Here is a 22,219-nt window from a genome sequence, read left to right on the forward strand (position 1 = left end):
AGGGGGGAGGGGAGGGTGGAAAAAAAAATGCACCGCTGAAGGCAGAGTGGAAACTGACACCGGCTCCAAAATGGCTCAGAGTCCGCCCGCCCCCTCCCCCCGCCGCCCCCCCACCGGGTCACGTGCTCCCCTCATTCCTTAAGGGCGGCCTGGGAATTAGTGTCGGTGTAGTCGGGCCCGCGGCCGCCCCCTCCCCTCCGAGCAGCGCGACCCGGCCCCCCTCCCCCTCGCTCTGCACGGCGGCGGCGGCGGCGCTGGCGCGGCTGCGGAGGCATTTCTCCACAGCGCCACACGCGCCACCCTGCTCTCGGAGCGGGCATCGCTTCGGCCCCGCACACCGCTCAGCCCACCCCACCCCCCGTTATTTCTTTCTTTCCGCCGCCCGCCTCCGCCCGCGGCGCACACGTCCACTGGCTCCCGCCGAGGAGAGCACCCGGCCACCGCCCCCGCCTCGGCCCCGCCAGCCCAACGGGCTGAGGCCCAGACTCCGGCGCTGCGGCGCGGAACCTGCGCCCGAGTTGGGCTCGCGGAAACAACAGCGCCCGCCCCTGTCTTCCCGCGGCCGCGCCGGCCCCCTTCCCCGCCCGCCAGCGGCCGAGGCGGGGCGCGCGCGGGCAGTGGCTCGCTCCGGGTAGGGGCTCCGCGCGGGGGCTGGCCGGGCCGGGCCTCGGGAGTCCCGCAGGCGAGGGTCCGGCTGCGGGCGAGCCCCCCCCCGCCCCCGGCGCAGGTAACGGGACCGGCCGGCTTCCGACGCGGGGCAACCACGTCCGCTCCCGAAGTCCCGAAGCTGGGGTCTTCAACAAACCCCGGAGATCGCATCTTTTCTCACTGTGTTTAACTTTAATCCAAAGAAAAGGCGATCGTTAAAAGTTAACGTTAATCGTATGTATGTCTTTAAAGTAATAATTAACACACAAACTCAGATCCAAACAAACTCTCTCCACTCTTTTTGTGGGAACAACTTATTTATTCAGAGTGTAATACTGTCTACTTCCTTTTGTAAGACTTGAGAAAGATCAAAATGGGATCAATGTACAGTTTATACTAAAGATGTCTGAAATACTTAGGCAGAATTTCCCTCAACTCTTTTACAAGTGTAAAAAAATAAAGTGTCAAAATTGATGAGCGGCATAAATCCAAAAGGAAAAAAAAATTCTACTTAAGAGGAGGACATCCAGCTCGCACAAACGGTGTTTCGGCCGACGACAAGGCGTTCCTGGTCTTCCTCTAGACCCGGGCGGATCGTTAACTTCCCCAAGTTACAACTGAGTTGCTCTTTCCAGACTTTTCGAAGCATCTTTAAGTTTCCCCACTAAGTCCTAAAAGACGTTTATAATATCACGTTTTTAGGATAAAACACAAGACAGAAGTATCCAAGTTTGAGAAAGATGCAAGAAAAAAGTCGGGGCACTTTCTAAACGAGTTTAAAATTCACGAGGATTTTAACCTTTGACAAACCACTATCGATCAAAAGAAGGTTTTCCTCTAAAATATCTCATCTTCAAGTGGGCTACTTTCCCTCAGATTTGAAATATAATTTCCAATCGAATCCTCGTAACAGGCAAGGTATCTCAAAACTAAATTCCTCAAGTTACCTAAAAAAACTATACTGTATTCATACTTTCTGAAAGTTTAAAGTTTGGTTAATGGTTACATTAAAACAATTCCACAGGAGATGCCTTTTGAAAAATTCAAAATTCATCAAAATTTCAAGTAATGCTCTTCATTTTTTTAAGTGGTAAGAAATAAATTCGTTATCATGTCCATTAACCAATGTAGTTTTGAATTTTTCCAGTCTTATATTGGCAATATAAAGAGTTTTGGAATTTTATGTATACTTCCTCCTTTATAAAAAGTCATTTAAAAATTATTGAAAATCCTGTTTGAAAGTTTAATTCAATTTCTGAAAGCAAAGAAGACATTTTCAAAGACATGTTCTTAATTTTGCTTTGTCCTATTGGCGCAAACTAATCACAAATAGAAGGAATACTACAATACTACAATACTCAGTACTACAATTCAGAAATTTATCTTAATCAGAGGGAAAAGCAAATATAAAACCAATTCTTTATGAGTAACATCTTAATTTCAAAAGTGAAGCCTACTTTAAAATATTGCTTTTGAAGCCATTTCCTATTAAATTCTTAACCAACCTTCATTATCTGCTGACAGATGGTTAGATAATTTTTCTTTTGAACTTTCTGTAAGCATAATTCTCAATTAAACATCTATAAACAGAGAAGTATATTCACAGATCCTAATACTGTACCTGTAATTGTTCCATGCTGCAACTAAAACTAATCTCTGGGTGGGATCGGGAATCAGTATTCTAGGGAAGAAAAAAAAATGCTCTTTATGTAAATCAAGGACATTTAAAATTTCATTTCAAATTTAAATTTTAGATAAGGCTTATATGTAAATACCTCTACATTTAAGGTCACCAAATATGCAGGTCTGTACATCTTATGAAGTTGATTGGTCTAAAACAACACAATACATAATTTCAGTCTTTAACTCTATTTTTTTTTAAAGTTCCCTAAATCCCCCTAGAGAACAGTTATTAAACTTTACCTTTATCTGATATTCCAAACGCCAAGAAACATCAGTTATATGAGGGAGAGATCTGCCTATACTAAAAAATACAATGATAATTTTGTACATAGTATCTACATAAAAACTTTCAGTATTTATTTTTACCAAGAATGGTGTCTACTTCCCCCCCCACACACATACACATTTTCAATTTACTCTGAATTTAAAACATTGTTAAACTTTATATTCAAGTTCTGAAGAGTAAAAGAGCATTTTAAAAATTATCTCAATAAACTTTATCTTTAAAAACATTAGCTTAACTTCAATTGTTTCACTTGCCCTTTGGCCCCTTTTCTTTTGGTCAAGATCCCTGTCTTTTTTCCCTGTTTTGTTTCACACCAGCACTCTCCATTCATACCTGCAAGTGAAAAGTGGCTCAGCTTGACACCTTATACAGTACCTACCTTCCCAGTAGGCTTTCTAGGGAATTCTTATTATTCTGGAGGGAGGAAAGAAAGAAAGAAAACACATCTTTGCAAAGAGAAGAAAAATAGTAATTGTTAATTTAAAAAACTTTAAGTAAGTAACCTGATATTCCACGCAAAACAGTTCTATTCGCTCTCTATCAAATTTACAGTCTTCTAGATAAGTGCTAAAGGGGGGGAAAAAGCCAAAGTTTAGTGTCCATTTTAAAAAACTGAAATTGGAATCTTAAAAGGTACTATTTGAAAACAAATGGATATTTAAATAAATCCTGTACCTTAGAGTTGATTTGTCAGCTCTTTGCTTTCCTGCCTCCAGTATGTAAGTTGCAGCTGCTGTGTGACAATGTTTTAAAACCACAGGATCGATATGTTTCAAGTCTGGGTGATCTAAAATAAATTAATTGCTAGTGATGCCTGTGATAATAAATTCTTTATAGTCATGTTTCTAAAATGGATATTTTCATTTGGGCAAAAATCCCCTTTAACAAGAACACAAAAAGAATTCAACTATAAGGACTGGTAATTATAAGTAAATGAGATGAGCAACAAGGTCAATGGAAAACAAAAAAGAACACACATCAATAATTCTGCTGTTACCAATCTCAATTACCTTCTTTTATTTTACCTTAATTTCCTGTTTTTAAAAAAACATTGTAGCCCCAAAGAAAAAAAATAACTACACAGTGGTCATTACAATGCTGGTTGCAGTATATTCAGAGGAAAATAAGATAAATATTTTACATGGTGTAAATTTAAGAATGAATAAACTTTCCCTCTAAAGAATGGTTACTTTTAGGATAACTGGCTCCAAGGACATTAACGTATCAGAGGCGGGGAACGAGTTCAGAATATAAAACACAATTTTCAAAATATTTTCAGATTTTGACAGCTATCCTTTTTTTGAGATTAACCCAGGTGGTGGTTACTATTTTCGTTTAAAGAACTTCCACTTTCATACTTTTTGTACAAGTGTTTAGATCATGAAACTACAGAAAAAAACAAAATTTGAATTGTTGGGATATTTATATTTAAGAAAATGACCTAAAAGCGATCTGTCTTAAAATATGCCTTCAATCCATACTGACACGGCACTCGGCAATCACTGACCGGACCACTTAAAAGAGACTCCTCTCCTGGTAACTGGTGCGGAACAAAACACTCTGCACCGTATTTTAAGGTTCCAGGCGTGGAACCTGTGCAAAACATACTTAACTAGTGTGTTGGAGTGATCATAGGAACTTGAGGTATTCTCTAAGCTGGAAAATGTCAAGACTACGTGACCTAGTAATTACTTTGGAAACAGACTCTTTAAAACCTTTGCCAGCCTAGCACTGAACGCTTGAATTGCAGGGAGCTACCCTGATGAAGTCCAAGTGTCAACCAGCCTTTGCCTCAGACCAGGCTGAACACCTTACATGTTTAGGCCACAAACAAGACTTGAACACGGGCTTTACAAAGGAACAAAGAGACTGGGAGGAGAAATCAGACCAGAAACGTGTAGCAGGCTATGTGCAGGTGCCAACTGGGAACAGAACAATGGTCAGGGTCCGCTCCGGGTTAACATCCCCACACTCCGTCCGGAGCGAAGGGCAAAGCCGGGAGACTTCCTCTTCCCGGGGTTTTCCCCTCTCGCTCGGTCTCGCTCCTCTTCTCCGAGCGCCCCTCCACCCAGGCCGATCTAGCTCAGAGCCGAGCGGCTTACCTAACACGGCCTCGTCCGCCTGGGCGTCCAGCAGGCTCTGGAAAGCCGCCCGGAGGAGAAGCGTGAAGGCGTTGGAGTCGAAGGAGCCAGGATCTGCCAGCATCTGGAAGCCTTTCTGCACATACTCCGAGAGCTCCATTGTGAGCGCGCCGTGACCTTCGACACGCGCACCACGTGACACGCGCCGCGCGCTCAGCTGATGCGGCCGCGCGCGCACGCGGCTCGGGGCGGCGGCGCGGGCTGCGGGCCTCCCAGCCCGGGGCCTCCCCGCCTGCCTTCTGGCTCGCGCCTCGGCCCGCGCGCCCAGCCGCCCACCGTCCGTCGCCCGCCACCCCTGTAGTCCCTGGCGCCGCGGCTTCCGTCCAGCCCTTCCTTCCGCGCCAGCCGCGAGAGCTGCGGCGCCTCGGCGAGAGGGGCGGCCCGGGCGCTTTGTGGACGCGCTCGGTGCTTTCTCTTCCACTCGCGGCTCACCTAGGTCTGTCACCAGCTCCTGCGGGGCTCCGCGGGAGCGTTCCTTGAAAGACCCCCTTGGCGGGGAGGGGGTGGGGGGGCGTTGGCGGAAGGTGTCGGGATCCCGGCCGGAGGGATCCCGAAAACTTCGTCTTCCTTGTTCCTCAGCGCGAAAGCCTGCGGGGAGCTCCCATTTGAGGCAACTGGTTGTGTTGTGTTGTGTTGTGTTTTTGGTTTGGGGTTTTGTTTTGTTTTGTTTTGTTTTACTCAACAGCTTAACCTCCCAGCATTACCCTTTTGTGAGTGAGACTGTGGGCGACTAATGATAGAATTCTTGTTTATTTTTCCTTTTTCATTGTCATTTCTGGGATATGGCAGTTGATGCCTTCCTGCACGGATATATATGTGTGTACACATATATGCATACATATAGTGCGCGTGTGTTCTTACTGTACCTAAACAATTGAGGGATTAATAAATTATCCACAAACATATTTGACAGAATTATTAAAATCTTATGTGCCGCTGCAAATAAATATCATCCAAAAGCAAACTGACACAAATTTTGTGCTACTGTACTCGTTACATCTCTATGGTTTTAATTAAAGAATCTTCCATATATTTATATCAGGCAGTTGTTAGGAATGGCAAGGTCTTTACTAGAAGTGATTACTGTTGGATATCCATAACTTTAAAGACTCAAATATTGTATAAAGTTTTTAACTTCCCCTTTATATTTCTACAAAGTTAGAGAACAAGAGTGATTCTTTGGGGAAAAAAAACGAGAAGCAAAGTAGATTATGCATTTTTGATTAAAAGAATTTAAAAAGAAAAGTTAAAAAGCAAGTTCTTTACGGTGGAGGGGAGGGATAAGGAACAAGAAAGGTGTTTAGTCTTCAGGTGCGATTATTTGAAACAGACTCCAACGTGAAACATTTCTGTGGGAATAATTTAGGTGCTTATTTGGGGAAAAAATGTATCTGATGAATACAGTCAACATTTAACCTTGCAGCACTATATAGAGAGCACCTGGTTTCACAACAGGACACAAATGGAATAATTTAGCATCAGTAACAGATTGAGTAACTACTGAATTTTCCTTTCAAGGCTTTGAAAGGCATGTGAACTAACTCTTCACTTTGGTGAGCTTATAGGAGCAGTGAAGGATTTAAGGGTCTCCCTAGAGTCTTTATGAAACAAACACCTATTAATCATGTTCATCTTTTGTTCCATCTCTCATCTTCTTTCTAAACTCCTTGTTTCTCATCAGTAGTAAAATGTCAGTTGAAAAATTTCCAGATATCTGATTTACGTAGAGAATATTTTACAGGGCAGAGTTGTGTAAATGTTAATTTTAACACACAAGGTCATTATATTTATTTCACATACATTTTATGACTTTGCATAGCATTGATTGTTAATACTCTAATAGAATTTGAGTTGATACTTGTAATCATATTCAATGTAGTGTCAAAAAAGAAAGCATTAATGCTTGAGCATAGATTTTAAAATGTTATTTTAAAAGAGGAAAGTACATACCATAAATGGTTGTAACTTTGAGGTCATAAAAGTTAAGAAATTGACAGGGATTGTTTCCAAAATAGCTGTCATGTTACTCTCTTATACATATGTAATTACCTTCTCCTACAGGGCATTTATTTGTTCTCTTTTGCCTAAATATGTGTTAGGCCCAAATGATGACACAGCTCACACAAAAATTTTAATTATATATTTTTTGATACTAGAAAAGCTGAATTTTTCTACCATAGGTACATTTATTTCAACTTCCTTTGAAGGAAACACGGTTTAAATGTAGATAGAATATGTATACTCTCGACAAATAAGTCATTGAAATATATTGAAGTATGATCATTAAAAAGCATGGTTGCACAGATGTAGACTACTGTTTGCAGCAATAAAATCAATGCATTTTATATTGTTAGAAAAACTATGTATGAATACATTCTGAAAGTGTAAAAAAACTTTAAAATTTTTGCTTTGATTACTGCAAAGACCATTGGAGCTTACACTAGACTTTAAAAAATTCTGTAGGCTCAAAGCCAACAGACTAAATTTGGCCTCTTTAAATAACAGAACCTTTTTAAATAACACTTAAGTGCAGCTGAAAATAACTAAATACTCAAGTATCTTCATTTTATGATACTTTTTCCATTCTAAATTGCAAATGTTAAAGTAGATAATGCTGATAAATTTGTTTTTCTTTTTGAGAATCTAGAAATTACTCAAATAATTAGAAAGTATTTAAAACAATGTTTTAGAGTGTTTTAAAATCCATTGTATCCTTTGAGCTGTTAATTTTTTTTTCTTTTTAAGAAACCAATTTAATATTGGCCTCTGCACTGTGAGTACAATTAAAATGTGCTGGGGTATTTACAAGATCTATGTGGTCAACTTTTCCCAAAGGCCTCATTGATACATTTGTTAGTTTTATGAAATAAAGTATTTTCTAGGATTCTTTTTTTTGTTTTGTTTTGTTTAGATTGTGTAAGGACTGTTGCTTTTGTGCAAAGAAAGTTGAGAGGAAGTATTCCTTTAGAATGAAGAGTTTATTGAACATCCATGGGGAGGAGGGAGGGAAGCCAATATGCCAAAGTGCTCATGAGACATCTAGAAGTGTTGACTGGCATACATACTATGTGTTCTAGTGGGGTTCTATTTTATCCTTGCCCATGGAATATCTGCTCATTTTCTAGAGAAAAGAAAGTTAAGAACACTTAAAAATTACCTATACACAAGAAACCATCTTCTCTCTGCCCCCAATACTCATTCTGTGATGGTTAGTGATCTGATCATAAAGCCTTGAGATATCTATTAATGAAAATAGAATTTATTTTAAAGCTATTTTAACCAAAAATGGAGAGTTGACAGGAATATTTAACTGTTATACATGGCATCTGCATATAGGTCAAAATTATTTCAGTGAAGTTTGTAAAATCTATATGCATTCTCATATTAAATATCTTAACTTGGTAAGGTATAGATTAGGACTTGGAATTTGAATGGTCAAGTTTTTGTTCATTCATGATCACAGAGTTCAGTGGTTTCAAATTAAGTCTTATGTCACATACATTGTCAAAAAACCACATTGAGAACTCAGAGGGGACAACAAAACTTTTATTTTCAAATAAAAGAGCATTTAATCCAATCCCTACTAATTTATAAATTTTCATTGCTACAATAATTAATACAGACAAATATAACCTTTTTTCCTCCTTTACATCAGATAGCCTATTTTATATATGTGGACTTTTAGATAAACTCAAATTAATTTCAATGGAATTAGTGCCTTGATATGTGAGGGAAAGTGAAATGCCAATTACATTAAAGAAACTGGAACCACAGGAATGAAAATCAATCATACAGTGTTAATGCTTATGGTTTTGCATGAATGTATTGGACTGTCCCCCTAAAACTTTTATTCAAAACATTTAGACTAAATAGTATAATTTTTATTTAAGCAATATTTTCATCAGTACCATTTTTAAAATACTTATTTTGTAGATAGTTGTATCGGAAATATCAAATATAAAACTTCAAAATGTGACATAAGAATAAGCAAACTTAAATATTTTAAAACTAAGTTTTAACAAAATTGTTACACTAGTAAGAAATTATGTTTCTTAAAAAGATAAATCTCAAAGTATTTCTTGAAGTTAGGAAACTATAATTTTGTTAAGCTTCGCAAATAGGAAATTCTACAGTCAAGGTATTGTCAAAAAAGGACAATTTTCTTGAATTTCTGAAGTAAAATTTGGAAATTATCATCAAGATTGCCATGTCATGATTTTGTTAGCTACTTCAGTCAGAATGAGATAATTCTATAACATTAAAGGAATGTACGTAAGAATCAAATGATAATTTTTTAATATCAAATCTTTGTATCTAACCAGCCTATAATTTTGAAAAAAATTTATGCTTACTAGAAAAGCCATGTCTTCTCTTTAGGGCTCGTTTAGGAAGTTTGAACCCTTATTCTGAAGCAAAGCAACTAATGTGGCACATGGAAATATCTGAGTTGAACTGACTAAAATTGTGGTGTTCAGCTAGGAAGAAATGAGGAATTGATTTTTTAAAAGAAAATAAAAATAAATGCAGTTTGGCAAGGGATGAAAGCAAATTTTAATTTAAAGTTAAATCAAAGAAACAAAGCAATCATACTCAATATTACATTTAAAGAGCAGATTGAATTGTCAGAATTCTCTGCATAGGAAAAAACCAAAAGTTTCCCTTTAAATTCAGTAAATGATTTAAAAGATTACAATTTGCTTATCTTTTGTATGGATTAAGGAAAACAAGTTTGTTCCTTAAGACACACAATTTATATCTATTTCACCAGTGAAGTATTACGAAAATTAGGAGCTGGCCAATCATCCAATAAATTCTGTCAAATAGACAACTTAGATAATAAACATATTTGCTGATAAACAGCAGGTTGGTTTTTTTTTCTCTACTTAAATTATAAAGATCACCACTTCAATTTCCTACTTCATTGATTGCTTTCAGCCAGAATGACCCATGGCCTAGCTATAAGAGAATAAAAGTGAAAGATGGACACGTTGAAATAAGTTTACTTTGATGAATATATTTACTTATTCCATATGTATATAAACTGTTCTTTAAATTGTTAGTATATTTTTAGAGAGAGAGTGAATATTTTCAAAAAGAGAGGAAAAGGAAGGAAAGAAAAAGGGAGGAAGGAAGGAGGGAGGGAGGGAGGAAGGGAGGAAAGAGGGAGGGAGGGAAGAGGAAAAGGAAGGAAAGAGAAAGGAAGGAAGGAAGGGAGGGAGGGAGAGAGGGAGGAAAGGAGAGATAGAGGGAGTGAGGAAAAGAGGGGAGATAATTTTTGCCTTCATAAGGAGAAGTATCATGAAAAGCTTATTTACTGTTTATTTTCTCTGACACAGTCCATTACAGTGAGATTGTCTTAGCTACACTGAATTCAACTGAGCCTCACAATAATGCTCAGAAGGGACTGGAGGGTCATCTGTCATGTCTAGAACTTAATCAGTTTCAAGATATCCTACGTTTAGACTGCAACAACAGAGAGTATCTAACAGATTCCCCTTCTTTTTTATTCTGGTTTTGGGATCTGTTCTAACAGTATTTTCTCATACCTCAGAAATTGATGTTTGAGCCAGTTCCATGAATTCAGGCAAAAAAAAAAAAAAAGGAACAAATGGGCCTACTCTATGGAATATTACTGTTTAAAGCCAATATTTCTTAAAAGTTGGTATTTTGAGAGCATGCTTTTTACATATTAAATTTTGAAATTTAAGTAATGTACAAATATTCATATTTATTTTGTGTAAAGGAGCATAATTTTAAAAAGAAAAATGACCATCACTAGACCATCACTTATCAAACAGATCATTTCAGAGCCAAAGTTATATATATAAGAATGCACAATCTGAATTAAATAATTACAAACACTAAAAAAAATACACAATGTGCTTTTAATTCATTTAAATTAAACATTTAAACCAGAATTAATATTTTAAAAGAGCTTACCTGGCAAAGAGAGGCCTAAGTAAAAGTGGGTTTTTTTTTGTTGTTGTTGTTTTTAAGTGGGGCTTGAACTCACAGTGATGATGTCAAGACCTGAGCTGAGATCAAGAATCGGATGTTCAACTGACTGAGCCACCCAGGTGCCCCAAAAATGTTTTAATATTTTGAAATATATATGATATTTTAAATAATACTGGTTAAGAATTTAACATTTTAATTACAGTTGTGTTGAATATGTTATTTTCAAGAGAGTACATATTTTATCTTCCTTGCCAAAATAAAACATAGACTTGAAAATATTTTACACAAAATTCAGTCTAGAAATATTTTATTTATTTATTATTATTTTTTAAAAAGATTTTATTTATTTGACAGAGAGAGAGACAAGGAGAGAGGGAACACAAGCAGGGGGAGTGGGAGAGGGAGAAGCAGGCTTCCCGCTGAGCAGGGAGCTCGATGTGGGGCTTGATCCCAGGACGGTGGGATCATGACCTAAGCCGAAGGTAGACGCTTAACGACTGAGCCACCCAGGCGCCCAATCTAGAAATATTTTAAAGAAAACCTTAGTAGTATAATTGTGTTCAACACTCTCACTTTTATTATTTGTATCGATAGAAGTATTCAGAAAATACTTTAAATAGTTTATGCATAACTGATTTTTACACCATGGTAAATGCTCAGAAAGTGATTTTATAGATGACTATGAAAACAAGCACCTATAAAATAGATGAAACTTTTCCGTCCCTCCCCCCATAGTTTTCTCTCCTTAAGCTTTTAATTGGTTTATTAAGGTTAAAACATAAATACAGCTGTTCTAACTCTTTCAAGTATTATTTTCAAAATCACATTTCTTTACATAAGCATTTTATCTGTATTTTATGAAAAGGGATTGGAGGGGAGCCTGGGTGGCTCAGTCACTGAGTGTTTGCCTTCACCTCAGGTCATGATCCCAGGGTCCTGGGATGGAGCCCGGCATTGGGCTCCCCGCCCGCTCCGTGGGAAGCCTGCTTCACCCTCTCCCACTCACCCTGCTTGTGTTCCCTCTCTTGCTGTGTCTCTTTCTGTCAAATAAATAAAATCTTTTTTCTTTTCAAAAAGAAAAGGGATTGGAGAGTAAGACTTATAAAATTATTTTAATGTCGTAAAATGCCAAGAAAATAATGACTAACAACAGAGTGAAAGGGAGAATTGTATTAATATAGTCAATTTAGTCCATGTAATTAGAAACTTGAACCTGGGTTACTGGTATCTGGGTAATTACTCAATTTTCTTTTTATTTTGTGCTAAAGGAAAGAGGCCTGGATCATTTGGAGCAATAGTATTCTAAATCAAAATCAGATAATTGGCAATGTTTATGTGACTTGCAGTGCTCTGTAAATTATAGACCAAGAAATGAGGAGAAATCAGGCAAAGAATAATAATGTAGATGGAAATACATGGGCACATGAGGCCTAAGAAAACTTTAAATTTTCATCTGCTTTTCTTAAAATTTGAAGGTGATGGAAAATTTTAAATGAGATCCACTACAATATATAGGTGAGTAGTTGACAGAGGTTTAAGATAACTTTTGTTTTTGTTAAAATAGTAATTTAGGGGCACCTGGGTGGCTCAGTCGGTTAAGTGGCTGCCTTCAGCTCAGGTCATGATCCCAGGGTCCTGCGATCGAGCCCCGCATCGGGCTCCCTGCTCAGCAGAGAGCTTGCTTCTCCCTTTCCCTCTGCCTGCCACTCTGCCTACTTGTGTGCTCTCTCTCTCTGTCAAATAAATAAATAAATAATATCTTTTTTAAAAAAGTAGTAATTTAATTAAAATTTTTGTGAGTTGAAGAATTTTATAAGACCAATGGTATCAATTAAAGAGATGTATTTTGTTTCGGAAATTTTTAAAAAAGATTTTATGTATTTGAGAGAGAGAATGAGTATGAGAGAGAGAGAGAGAGAGAGCAGAGGGAGGGAGAGGGAGAAGCAAACTCCCCACTGAGCAGAGACCCTGAGGCAGGCTCCATCCAGGGCTTGATCCCAGGACCCTGGGATCATGACCTGAGCTGAAGGCAGACGCTTAACCAACTGAGCCACCCAGGTGCCCCAGTTTTAGAAATTTTTATAGACAATATGTATTCCTTACAAAAATCTGCCAACAGCATATACTGGACACATTGATTTTACATTTGCAAATTATAATAGAAAGAAAATAATATTCCATATATATTGTAGTTTTGAAGTTTGCCTTAGATTATTTTTGCAACAAAGTGGACATAAATGAAAATCTAAATTTCAGATGTTTGTGAGATATTTTAACCAATGATTATATGTTTTTAGAAACCTAAGAGCATTTTAAAACTAATACTTCTAGGTTAATTTTAATTGTATTTTGCTTTTATTCTGTTTCTAAAAGTTGCTATGATCAATATTTGTCTATTTGTAGAAACTATGACATTTCATGATGACTAATGTTCAAGTTGAGTCATAATCATAGTCTGTTATATTAAAATCAAGAGCTACTATAGGAAAGTAGTCATTTTGTAAGCAAACATCCTGTCCAGTAATGGCGGGTGGTAGGGGGGAGAATATGTCATAAAGTAACAAACTTAAATCTTTAGCTCAGTCTTTACTCTCCTTCCATTGACACAAATGGCTTGAAGACACTCACTGTATTTATCTTAAGCTTTTTCTTTTAGCTTACCTTTATTTTATTTAAGATTTTAAGAATAGTATAAAGACATGGTTAGATTTGAACATATTTAACATGATTCCTGAGATGGTTTTTCAAAAAAAACCCTTTACATTGAAAAGTTATCAGAATCTTCAGCATAGTTTTATATTATGCAAAATTTTAAGTGATCATTCCAGCTAAATATAATAACAGAAGAATAGATAATGCTACACTCTGTATTGGAATAATATTGCACCATTCTTTGAATGAAAATAGTTGTTACTCTCTCTTTTTCTTTAATATACCTGAATAATTATATGAATAATTATTTTGGAAATACAAGAGTTTAACTGGCAAATTTAAGAATTAGAGTTTATCTCTAGTTTCAAGTGTAATATCAGTTTTTTGAATAACATACTTGATTAAGGTAACAAGATTCTGTGAAAAGGAATATAAAAAATCTTTGGGGGATATTTACCCAGAGATGTATTCAATTTTTTAATAGATTTTCATAACTTTGTTTAACATTTTCTTTTTATCTTAAAATAAGATAGAATCACTAGCAAAGTTCTATAAATAAGTTACAGTGCCTTTTTTTTTTTAAGATTTTATTTATTTGACAGAGAGATAGAGCACAAGTAGGCAGAGTGGCAGGCAGAGGGAGAGGGAGAAGCAGGCTCTCCGCTGAGTAAGGAGCTGGACGTGGGGCTCTATCCCAGGGCCCCAGGATCATGACCTGAGCCGAAGGCAGCCGCTTAACCGACTGAGCCACCCAGGCGCCCCCAGTGCCTTCTTAAAGTATACTGAAGAACATGGGATTTGAGCCTTTATGGTTGTTACTTCTTTACTTGTTTTCACTTTTTATTAGACAAGTACCTGGTACATGGTGGATAGTCAAAAATATTTGTTGAATGAATAAAGGTAGTATGGAGCATAGTGTCATAGAAAATTTAGCTCAAACCTTTATACCCCCTGCTTCTAGTTCTATAACCTTGGACTTATTTTCTCTAAGTCTCATTTTTCTCAAATGCACAATGGAAGTGATAATGGCATCTCTTACATATGGCTCTTGAAGAGCATTCAGGGCCTGGCCTTAGCATGTGCTTCATGCATGCAATTATAACCAAATAATGTAATTCTGTAATTGTTTGGTTTTTACTGGCATAGGTTTTTGTGGGTTTTTTTCATTCAGATTTACAGCTGTTGTGCACATGATGTAAACATTCGAGGACCCCAAGCACATAAGCCCCTACTTAGAAAATTAAATAAAAACCTTCTGGGCTGCCTAGCACTTCTTTGCTTTCAGGGACTCTAAAGTGAATCTGAAAGAGCTCTTTTAATAGCAGCACTCATAAGATACCCTCAAAGACCTCCATGACAATAGTTATCTTACTGTCATCTTTTGACCCCCCCTGAAATATCAGAATCCAGGCCAGTATTCATTATGGTCAGCCTACCTGTCAACACCTCCCTCTTAAGAAAACCTAGGGGGCCATTCCCTCTCTTCCCACTGGTTCTTACTCTAGTTTTTCTTGAATCATATTCGTGGTTAGCAGCTCTTTGGAAAGTCTCTGGAAGCAAAATCAAGATGGCTTCACATTTTCCTCTGGAACATTTCTTGTCTTGTTTCAAGGAGTGGCTGTCTCATACTCTAGAGTGATCCATAACTTGTGGTCCTTTGGCTCTGCTTGAACAACTTCTATAAATGCCACATGCTTCATAAGGTATTGAGAAGATTAAGCACGTTTAAAACAGTAAGAAAAAAGAACCCTTACCTACCATGGAATGGAGGACACACAATTTGAAATGTGGAGGTTTAAACTCTACAACTCCAAAGTACTGAACAATTCAATGAGTTTTGGCAAATGTATGCAGTCATGTAACCACACCACACTGAAGATATAAAGACTGCCATAATCCCAACAATTTTCCCTCTTCCCTTTTGTAGTCATTATACTTGCCCTACCCATGATCCCAAGGCCATTGATTTACTTTGTCTCGCTATAGTTTTGTTTCTTCTGGAATGTCATACAAATAGAATCATTGAGTTTGTAGTTTTTTTGTTTAGCTTCTCCTGCCAAGTAAAATGTTTTTGAGATTCACCTATGTTGATGCATGTATCAGTAGTTCTTTCCTTCTTATTGAGAATAATATTTAATTGTATGAATATATCGTATTTTATTTACTCATTCACCAGTTGATGGACATTTAGATTGTTTCCAGTTTTTGGAGATTATGAATAAAGCCTCTGTAAAGATTTACATGCTGATTTTGTTAGACATATGCTTTTATTTCTCTTAAATAACTATCAAAGTGTGGAACTGCCAGGTTATATGATATGTGTATGTTTAACTTTACAAGAAGCTGTCCAACTGTCTTCCATCATAGGTATGTACTATTGCATTCCCACCAGCATTGTATGGCAGTCTCAGTTGCCTCACATCCTTTTTACATGTGGTGTTATGAGTTATTTTATTTTTAATATATTTTTTAAATATTTTATTATTTTAAAGTAATCTCTATACCCAATGTGAGCTCCAACTTACAACCTCAAGGTCAAGAGTCGCATGCTCTGCTGACTAAGCCAGCCAGGCGCCCCAGTGTTATGAGTTATTTTAGACATTTTAACAAGTGTGTAGTGGCATGTGATTGTGGTTTTAATTTGCATTTACTTAATGACTAATGATGTTGAGCATCTTTTCATGTGCCTATCTGCCATCTATATATCTTTATTAGTGAAGTGTAAATTCAAATTGTTTGCCCATCTTTTATAGGGGTGTTTTGTTTTCTTATTGATTTTGAGAGTTCTTTATCTAATAAGATATGTTTTTGCAAATATTTCCATGAACATTATTTTGTGGATAGTCTTTTCACAAAGAGTGTCTTTCAGAGAGCAGAAGTTTTAAATTTTAAGTCCAATTTTTCTTGTATGGATTTGTGCTTATGGTGTTGTGTCTAAGAATTTATTCAACTCTCACAAAGATTTTCATCTATCTTTCCTTCAATAGTTTTACAGTTTTAGATTTTACATTTAGGTTTGTGATCCATTTTGTGTCAATTTTTATATATTATCTGAGATATTAATTAAGTTGTGGGGTTTTTTGCATATAGATATTCAATTATTTTGCCCTATTTGTTGCCAAACTGTCTCCATTGAGTTCTTTCCACTCTTGCCAAAATTCAGTTGATATATATTTGGGTCTATTTCTGGATCTTCTATGACACATTGATCTATTTGTCTAACCTTTTCCCAATACCAACACAGTCTTGGTTACTGCAGCTTTATAAAAGTTAAGTCTTAAAATCAAGTGGTATGAGTCTTCGAACTTTGTTCTTGTTTTTCAAACTCATTTTGACAATTCCATTTTATTTGCTTTTTCCACAGAAATTTTAGAATCTGCTTATTGATTTCTACAAAAAAGCTTGCTGGATTTTGATTGGAATCATATTGACTCTATGATAAATTCCAAGAGAAATGACAATACTGAGTTTTCCAGTCCATGAGTGTGACATATCTCTACTTTTATTTATGTCTTCTTGGATTTCTTTCATCACTGTTTTATAGTTAAGCATGAAGATTTTGTACATATTTTATTAGATTTAGATCTAAATAGTTTATGCTTTTTGGTGCTATTTTAAACAGTACTTTTAAAAGGTCTACTTTCTAACTGTTCATCGTGAGTATGTAAAAATACAATTGATTTTGCCTATTGACCTTATATCCTATTACCTTGCTAAACTCACTAATTAGTTCTAGGAGATCTTTTATAGATTATATTTGGAATTTTTCTGCATAGCCAATCATATCTTCTGTAAATAGAGTTAATTTTTATTTTTTCCTTTCTAATCTGTATGCCTTTATTTTCATGCCTTATTGCACTTGTTAGGACCTCCAGTATGATGTTGGATAGAAGTGGTGAAATTAGACATCCTTATCTTGTTTCTCATCTTCGAGGAAAGCATTCGATCTTTCACCAGTAACTATGATGTTAATTGTAGGTTTTCCATAGATATCTTTTCTTAGCTTGAGGAACATGAGGAACATCCCTTATATTCCTAGCATGCTGAGAGCTTTTTAAAAATTATGAATAGTTGTTGAATTTTTTCAAAGCCTTTTTCTGTATCTATTGAGATGACCATAGAGTTTTTCTTCTCTAGTCTGTTGATATGTTGAATTATATTGATTGATTTTTAAATTCTGAAAAAACTTGCATTTGTGAGGTAAAGCCCCCTTGGTCTTGATGTATTATCTGCTTTACATATCACTGGGTATAAATTTGCTAATATTTTGTTAAGGATTTTGTGTATATGTTCATGAGGCACATTGATCTATAGTTTTCTTTTTCTCTAATGTCTTTGTCTCTTTTTGGTATCAGGGTAATGCTGACCTCTCTCCTTTTTTTATTTTCTGTAAGAGTTTGTGTAGAGTTAGTATTATTTTTTTCCATAAATATTTAGTAGAATTCACTGGGGAAGCCATCTGAGACTGCAGTTTTCTTTATTTTAAGGTCTTGAGCCATGAATTTATTTTTAAAATGGATGTAATTGTATTCAGATTATCTATTTTTTTCTTGAAAGAAATGTCACTTGTCTTTTCATTTTCTTAACATTGTCCTTCAAAGAACAAAAGATTTTATACTACTTATATTACTTAATATAATAGACAATAACAAGCAGTTATAAGTTCTTGAGCAGTGTGGAACAGTGAAACAATAGTGTTTTAGGGAGATGAGTAGGATTCAAACAGGATCAAAGAAGACTGCAGTAAAGAGACTATCTAGCAGATGGGGGTCAAGGCAGAGGTTGTAGCAATGAAAATGAAGAGGAAAGTGAGCATTTGGATGTCACTTTAAAGAAGGAATTGACAGAACTTAGTAATGTCTGGAAGTAGGTAAAAATGGAGAAGGGCACTAAAAAATGAACCCAAGATTCTATCTGAAGAGAAGTGAAGAATGTCAATAATGCTGACTGAGGTGACTTGATGGAAAGGGTAACCATTTTAGAGGTCAAGGTCATGTTTTATCTTGGGATATATTAAGTGTGAAATGAACTGCTATGGAAATTGTTGGCAAAAATAGTATGAGAAAGTATGACTGTAGAAGAGATTCCTTAATTCATGAGACTAGAGTGCTTTCGCAGGAATGAAGAGTCAGAGTGGTTGCCATAAAAAAAACCAGGATGCTCAGTTAAATTAAAATTTCTGATGAATAATGAATAATTGTGTGGGGGGGTATAAGCTTGTCCCAAATACCGCATTGGACATACTTATATTAAAAAAACTATCCATTGTTTATCTTAAATTCAAATTTTATTGGGCATCCTATATTTTTATTGCTAAGTGTGGCAATCCTAGGATCTGAGAACTTTGACTTCATTGTGGACATTGACCCCATGGGCCTCAAAGTAGAAAGAGTATGAAAATAGAGGATCGTAAGGTGCCTGGCTGGCTTAGTGGGTAAAGCATCCTATACTTGATCTCAGGGTTGTGAGTTTGAGCCCCATGTTAGGTATAGAGATTACTTAAAAAAAAAAAAAGTAAAAAAATAAAAACAGAGGATCACAGAACTTTTAGAGGAATCTAAAGATTCTAAACAGTATAGGTTGAGGACCAGGCTGTTGGTGATTACAGAGAATTCATATTATCCAAATCATATGCCTATTTTCAAATTTTAGACTGTAAATATAAATGTTAACTGCACATAAATTTTGCTTTCAGTAATACTAAAAATCATTTATAGCCAAGGAAATGGACACACTAAACACAATGTTAAACTATATTTCAAAAAAATTAAATGTAGTTTCTTTTAAAAATAGCAAATCATACTGATAATCTTATCAAAAAAGATAATTTGAAAAAAGAGGAAAATACCATAAAATTGGCCTAAGGCTTTACAAGAATTTGTTTTGGGGCACCTGGGTGGCCCAGTCGGTTAAGTGTCCAACTCTGGATTTCAGCTCAGGTCACACTCTCAAGGTTGTGAGATGGAGCCCCGCCCTGGGCATGGAACCTGCTTAAGATTCTCTCTCTCTCTCTCCCTCTGCCCCTCCCCTCACCCCGCACACGCACGCATGCACTCTCTCTCTCTCTCTCTCAAAAAAAAAAATAAAGGAATTGGTTTCATGGGATAAATAATATTATAGCATACAACTACAGCTACAATAACTCTCCCAGGTAAGTGCTATTATTCCCTTTTCCAATGAGGAAACTGAGGCTGTTTTAGTCTCTTACTTGAGGTAACATAGTATGGTGGCTTTATGCTGTGTCAGTTTAGCCAAGCTGGAATTTCCCAAACTTCCTGACTTGTATGGTTCCCAGTCAGCTCTACTGATCTGCAGTGACGTCAGGCTCACCACAGAGCCTTTACAGACCCATTCATGCTCCCAGGGTAGCGACTTTCTCTGATCCTTCAACTATCTCCTCCTTTCCAGATCTTTACTACCACATTTTCTCCCATAATTGTGTAAGTTCCAATCTCTATAATGAATTCCTTATTCCACATTACACCTACTGGTTCTGCTTCCCTGATTGAACTATTAACTGATAACATATAGTAAGAAAATTGCTGGGTATCTTCTCAAGTCCATCTGTCTGGCTCCTAGGTGCCATAGTCTTCTCATTTTGGGAAAAAAAAAAAAAAACAATTAAGACTTTTATTTGAATGACACTCATTATCAAGTGTGGCTTGTTATAGATGGTATGATTGCTTAGTTGTTATCTTGCTGAAATTGGTAGGTTTCATAGCAATTTGAACCTCTTTCATGTTTCCCAACACATTCTATTTTGAATTACAGTCATTGTGTATATGTCCTCTCCAGTACTGAATGCTAAAGTTCTTTATGGTCCAGAAAGCCCTATTTATTCTCCAATAGCTCTGCCACAGTATTTTGCAGACAGTAGGTACTCGATAAATGTTTGCTACTTTTACTATGTCTGGCTTACTTCCTCAAAAATATGCAAAACAGTCCCACATCAGAATATAAATCTATACTTGGGGACAGTAGGTATATGTTTTAATATGTAGAAGAGATATTGCAGTTAAATGGGAATGCATAGAAAGATGAACTATTTTATTTTATTTTCTCTTTAAAGACTGTATTTTTAAGTAATCTCTACACCTGATGTGGGGCTTGAACTCATTACCCTGAGATCAAGAGTTGCGTGTTCCACCGACTGAACCAGCCAGGCACCCCTAGAAAGAGGAACAATTTTAAGTAGGAATTGGGCTGTTGTTCAAAGGGTTGGAATATTCTTGTTACAAGTTGAGGCTAAGCTTCAGAATGAAAGGCAGAATCTTGCCTTCCCTTGAACATTGTAGGCTCATGATCGAGATTTTTGTTACATGCTACTGAAAAGATACTGTCTCATGGCAGATAGCATAGTGCATCCACCAGTTTTCTTACTCCTTAGAGGCTTATGCTACCTGATTTATTCAGTAAAAGATTTTTGGAAAGGATAATAAGTTGCTCTCAGATCTCTGGGAAGATCAGAGAATGAGGCTTTTGAACAGTGAAACCAGTCCTCTGGGAAAAAATTGTTTCTTAATTTCTGTGCGATTTACAAGTAATGATTATAGACATAACACACTTTTAAATTTAATCTGTATTATTAACATTTTTCCATAACTTAAACTCTAGACAGTCAACAAAACAATAAATCAAGCCCTACTTTGTGGTGTTTGCCAATTTCCGTGGTGTCAATATTCCCATCATGGCTGATTTCAAGCTCCTCATGTGATGTCACTGAACACAGAATTGGGAAGAGATGTATCATATAGATATAATAATAGATGTAAATAACCTTAAGTCCATAGATAACAGTAAAATGTAGAAAAATAATTAGGAAGTAATGAGTTTTGAGGACTTACCTTTGTTTTATATACAATTTATTTAGCTATGTATAAGTTTATGTAATTTAATATTTAGTATTACATTTAATAGTTGATGACTGGCTCACAAAATTCTGGCAACTTAGCAGTCACATTTTACAAGCTGGTACGACGGGCTCTAGCACACCATTGCTTTGGGGCCACCCAGCCAGGAAACAGCACACCGAATCACCCACAGCACCGCTCCATGGAACATAGCACTGCACAGGGAATAGCTGATAGCAGGCAGAATCGCTGGGCACAGGACCTGTCACTAGCTGGGCCAGGAGGGTTGTGCCGGAACTATTCCCCTTGTTGTTTCAGGAAATGGCTGCAGTTGACGTCTGTCACCATGACACTTGTGTCTTTGTGTTGCTCACTCCCAAGACTGAATTGGTAGAGGCATCTGATTGATAGCTCTCACATAGGTTCAAGGAATCTGAAAAAAGAACTGCAATACTCCACATTTTCAGCTTAGTTGATGGCAGACTCCACCTCATAAAATGAGGGTTTCTACAAATACAAAAAAGAGTTCAGATATTGGGTGCAAAAAGAATAACAAGCTTCTGCTCAACTCTACGTTTTACCCCTTTGACTGCCTAATAACAGCATACAATCTACTTCCCATACTCAAAACTTCCCAAAGTGGAAAGAAGCAAGGGAGAAAAAGGAGGGAGAGACAGGAGAAGAATCTTAGAAGAAAAGAAATGATTCCAATTAACATGATGAGCAAGCCCCAGGATAATGGAAAATGTGTTCACCTGCTTTGCCAGAATGCTCAACCCAGTCTCATTAGTAACTGCATCCAGTTCCAAGTCAGAATCCCAGGATGATGTGCGTCCCTTTTCTAGTTTCATCACCATCCCATCTCAATATTCTGTAATCCATGGACTAAGTTGTAAAGTCAATCACTAGATTAATTTAAAGTCAATATAAAATAATGGGGAAAAGAGACCTGCAGAGAAAATGGAACTTAGTTAAAATGTATAGATACATACCTGACTTAG

At 36.8% G+C, this 22,219-nt stretch overlaps 1 protein-coding gene across 2 annotated transcripts; it reads right to left on the reverse strand.

Moving 5' to 3' along the window:
- Positions 1–946: 946 nt before the first annotated feature.
- Positions 947–5,005, reverse strand: COMMD3 (COMM domain containing 3). 2 transcript variants are annotated; one of them, XM_045874300.3, is made up of 8 exons: positions 4,720–5,005; positions 3,293–3,404; positions 3,121–3,184; positions 2,997–3,031; positions 2,572–2,632; positions 2,424–2,480; positions 2,270–2,329; positions 947–1,319 (listed from the first exon to the last, which is right to left on the reverse strand). In XM_045874300.3, the coding sequence occupies exons 1-8, from the start codon at positions 4,856–4,858 to the stop codon at positions 1,260–1,262; spliced, it is 588 nt and encodes a 195-aa protein (XP_045730256.1). In that variant the 5' UTR covers positions 4,859–5,005; the 3' UTR covers positions 947–1,259. The 2 variants fall into 2 exon arrangements, with proteins under 2 accessions (XP_045730256.1, XP_064448054.1); XM_064591984.1 differs by lacking the exons at positions 2,997–3,031; positions 3,121–3,184.
- Positions 5,006–22,219: the final 17,214 nt, after the last annotated feature.

The sequence above is a fragment of the Mirounga angustirostris genome, unplaced genomic scaffold, assembly GCF_029215605.1.
Source record: "Mirounga angustirostris isolate CCGP_5_RB_7025 unplaced genomic scaffold, mMirAng1.0.hap1 SCAF_5, whole genome shotgun sequence".
Lineage (NCBI taxonomy): Eukaryota > Metazoa > Chordata > Mammalia > Carnivora > Phocidae > Mirounga > Mirounga angustirostris.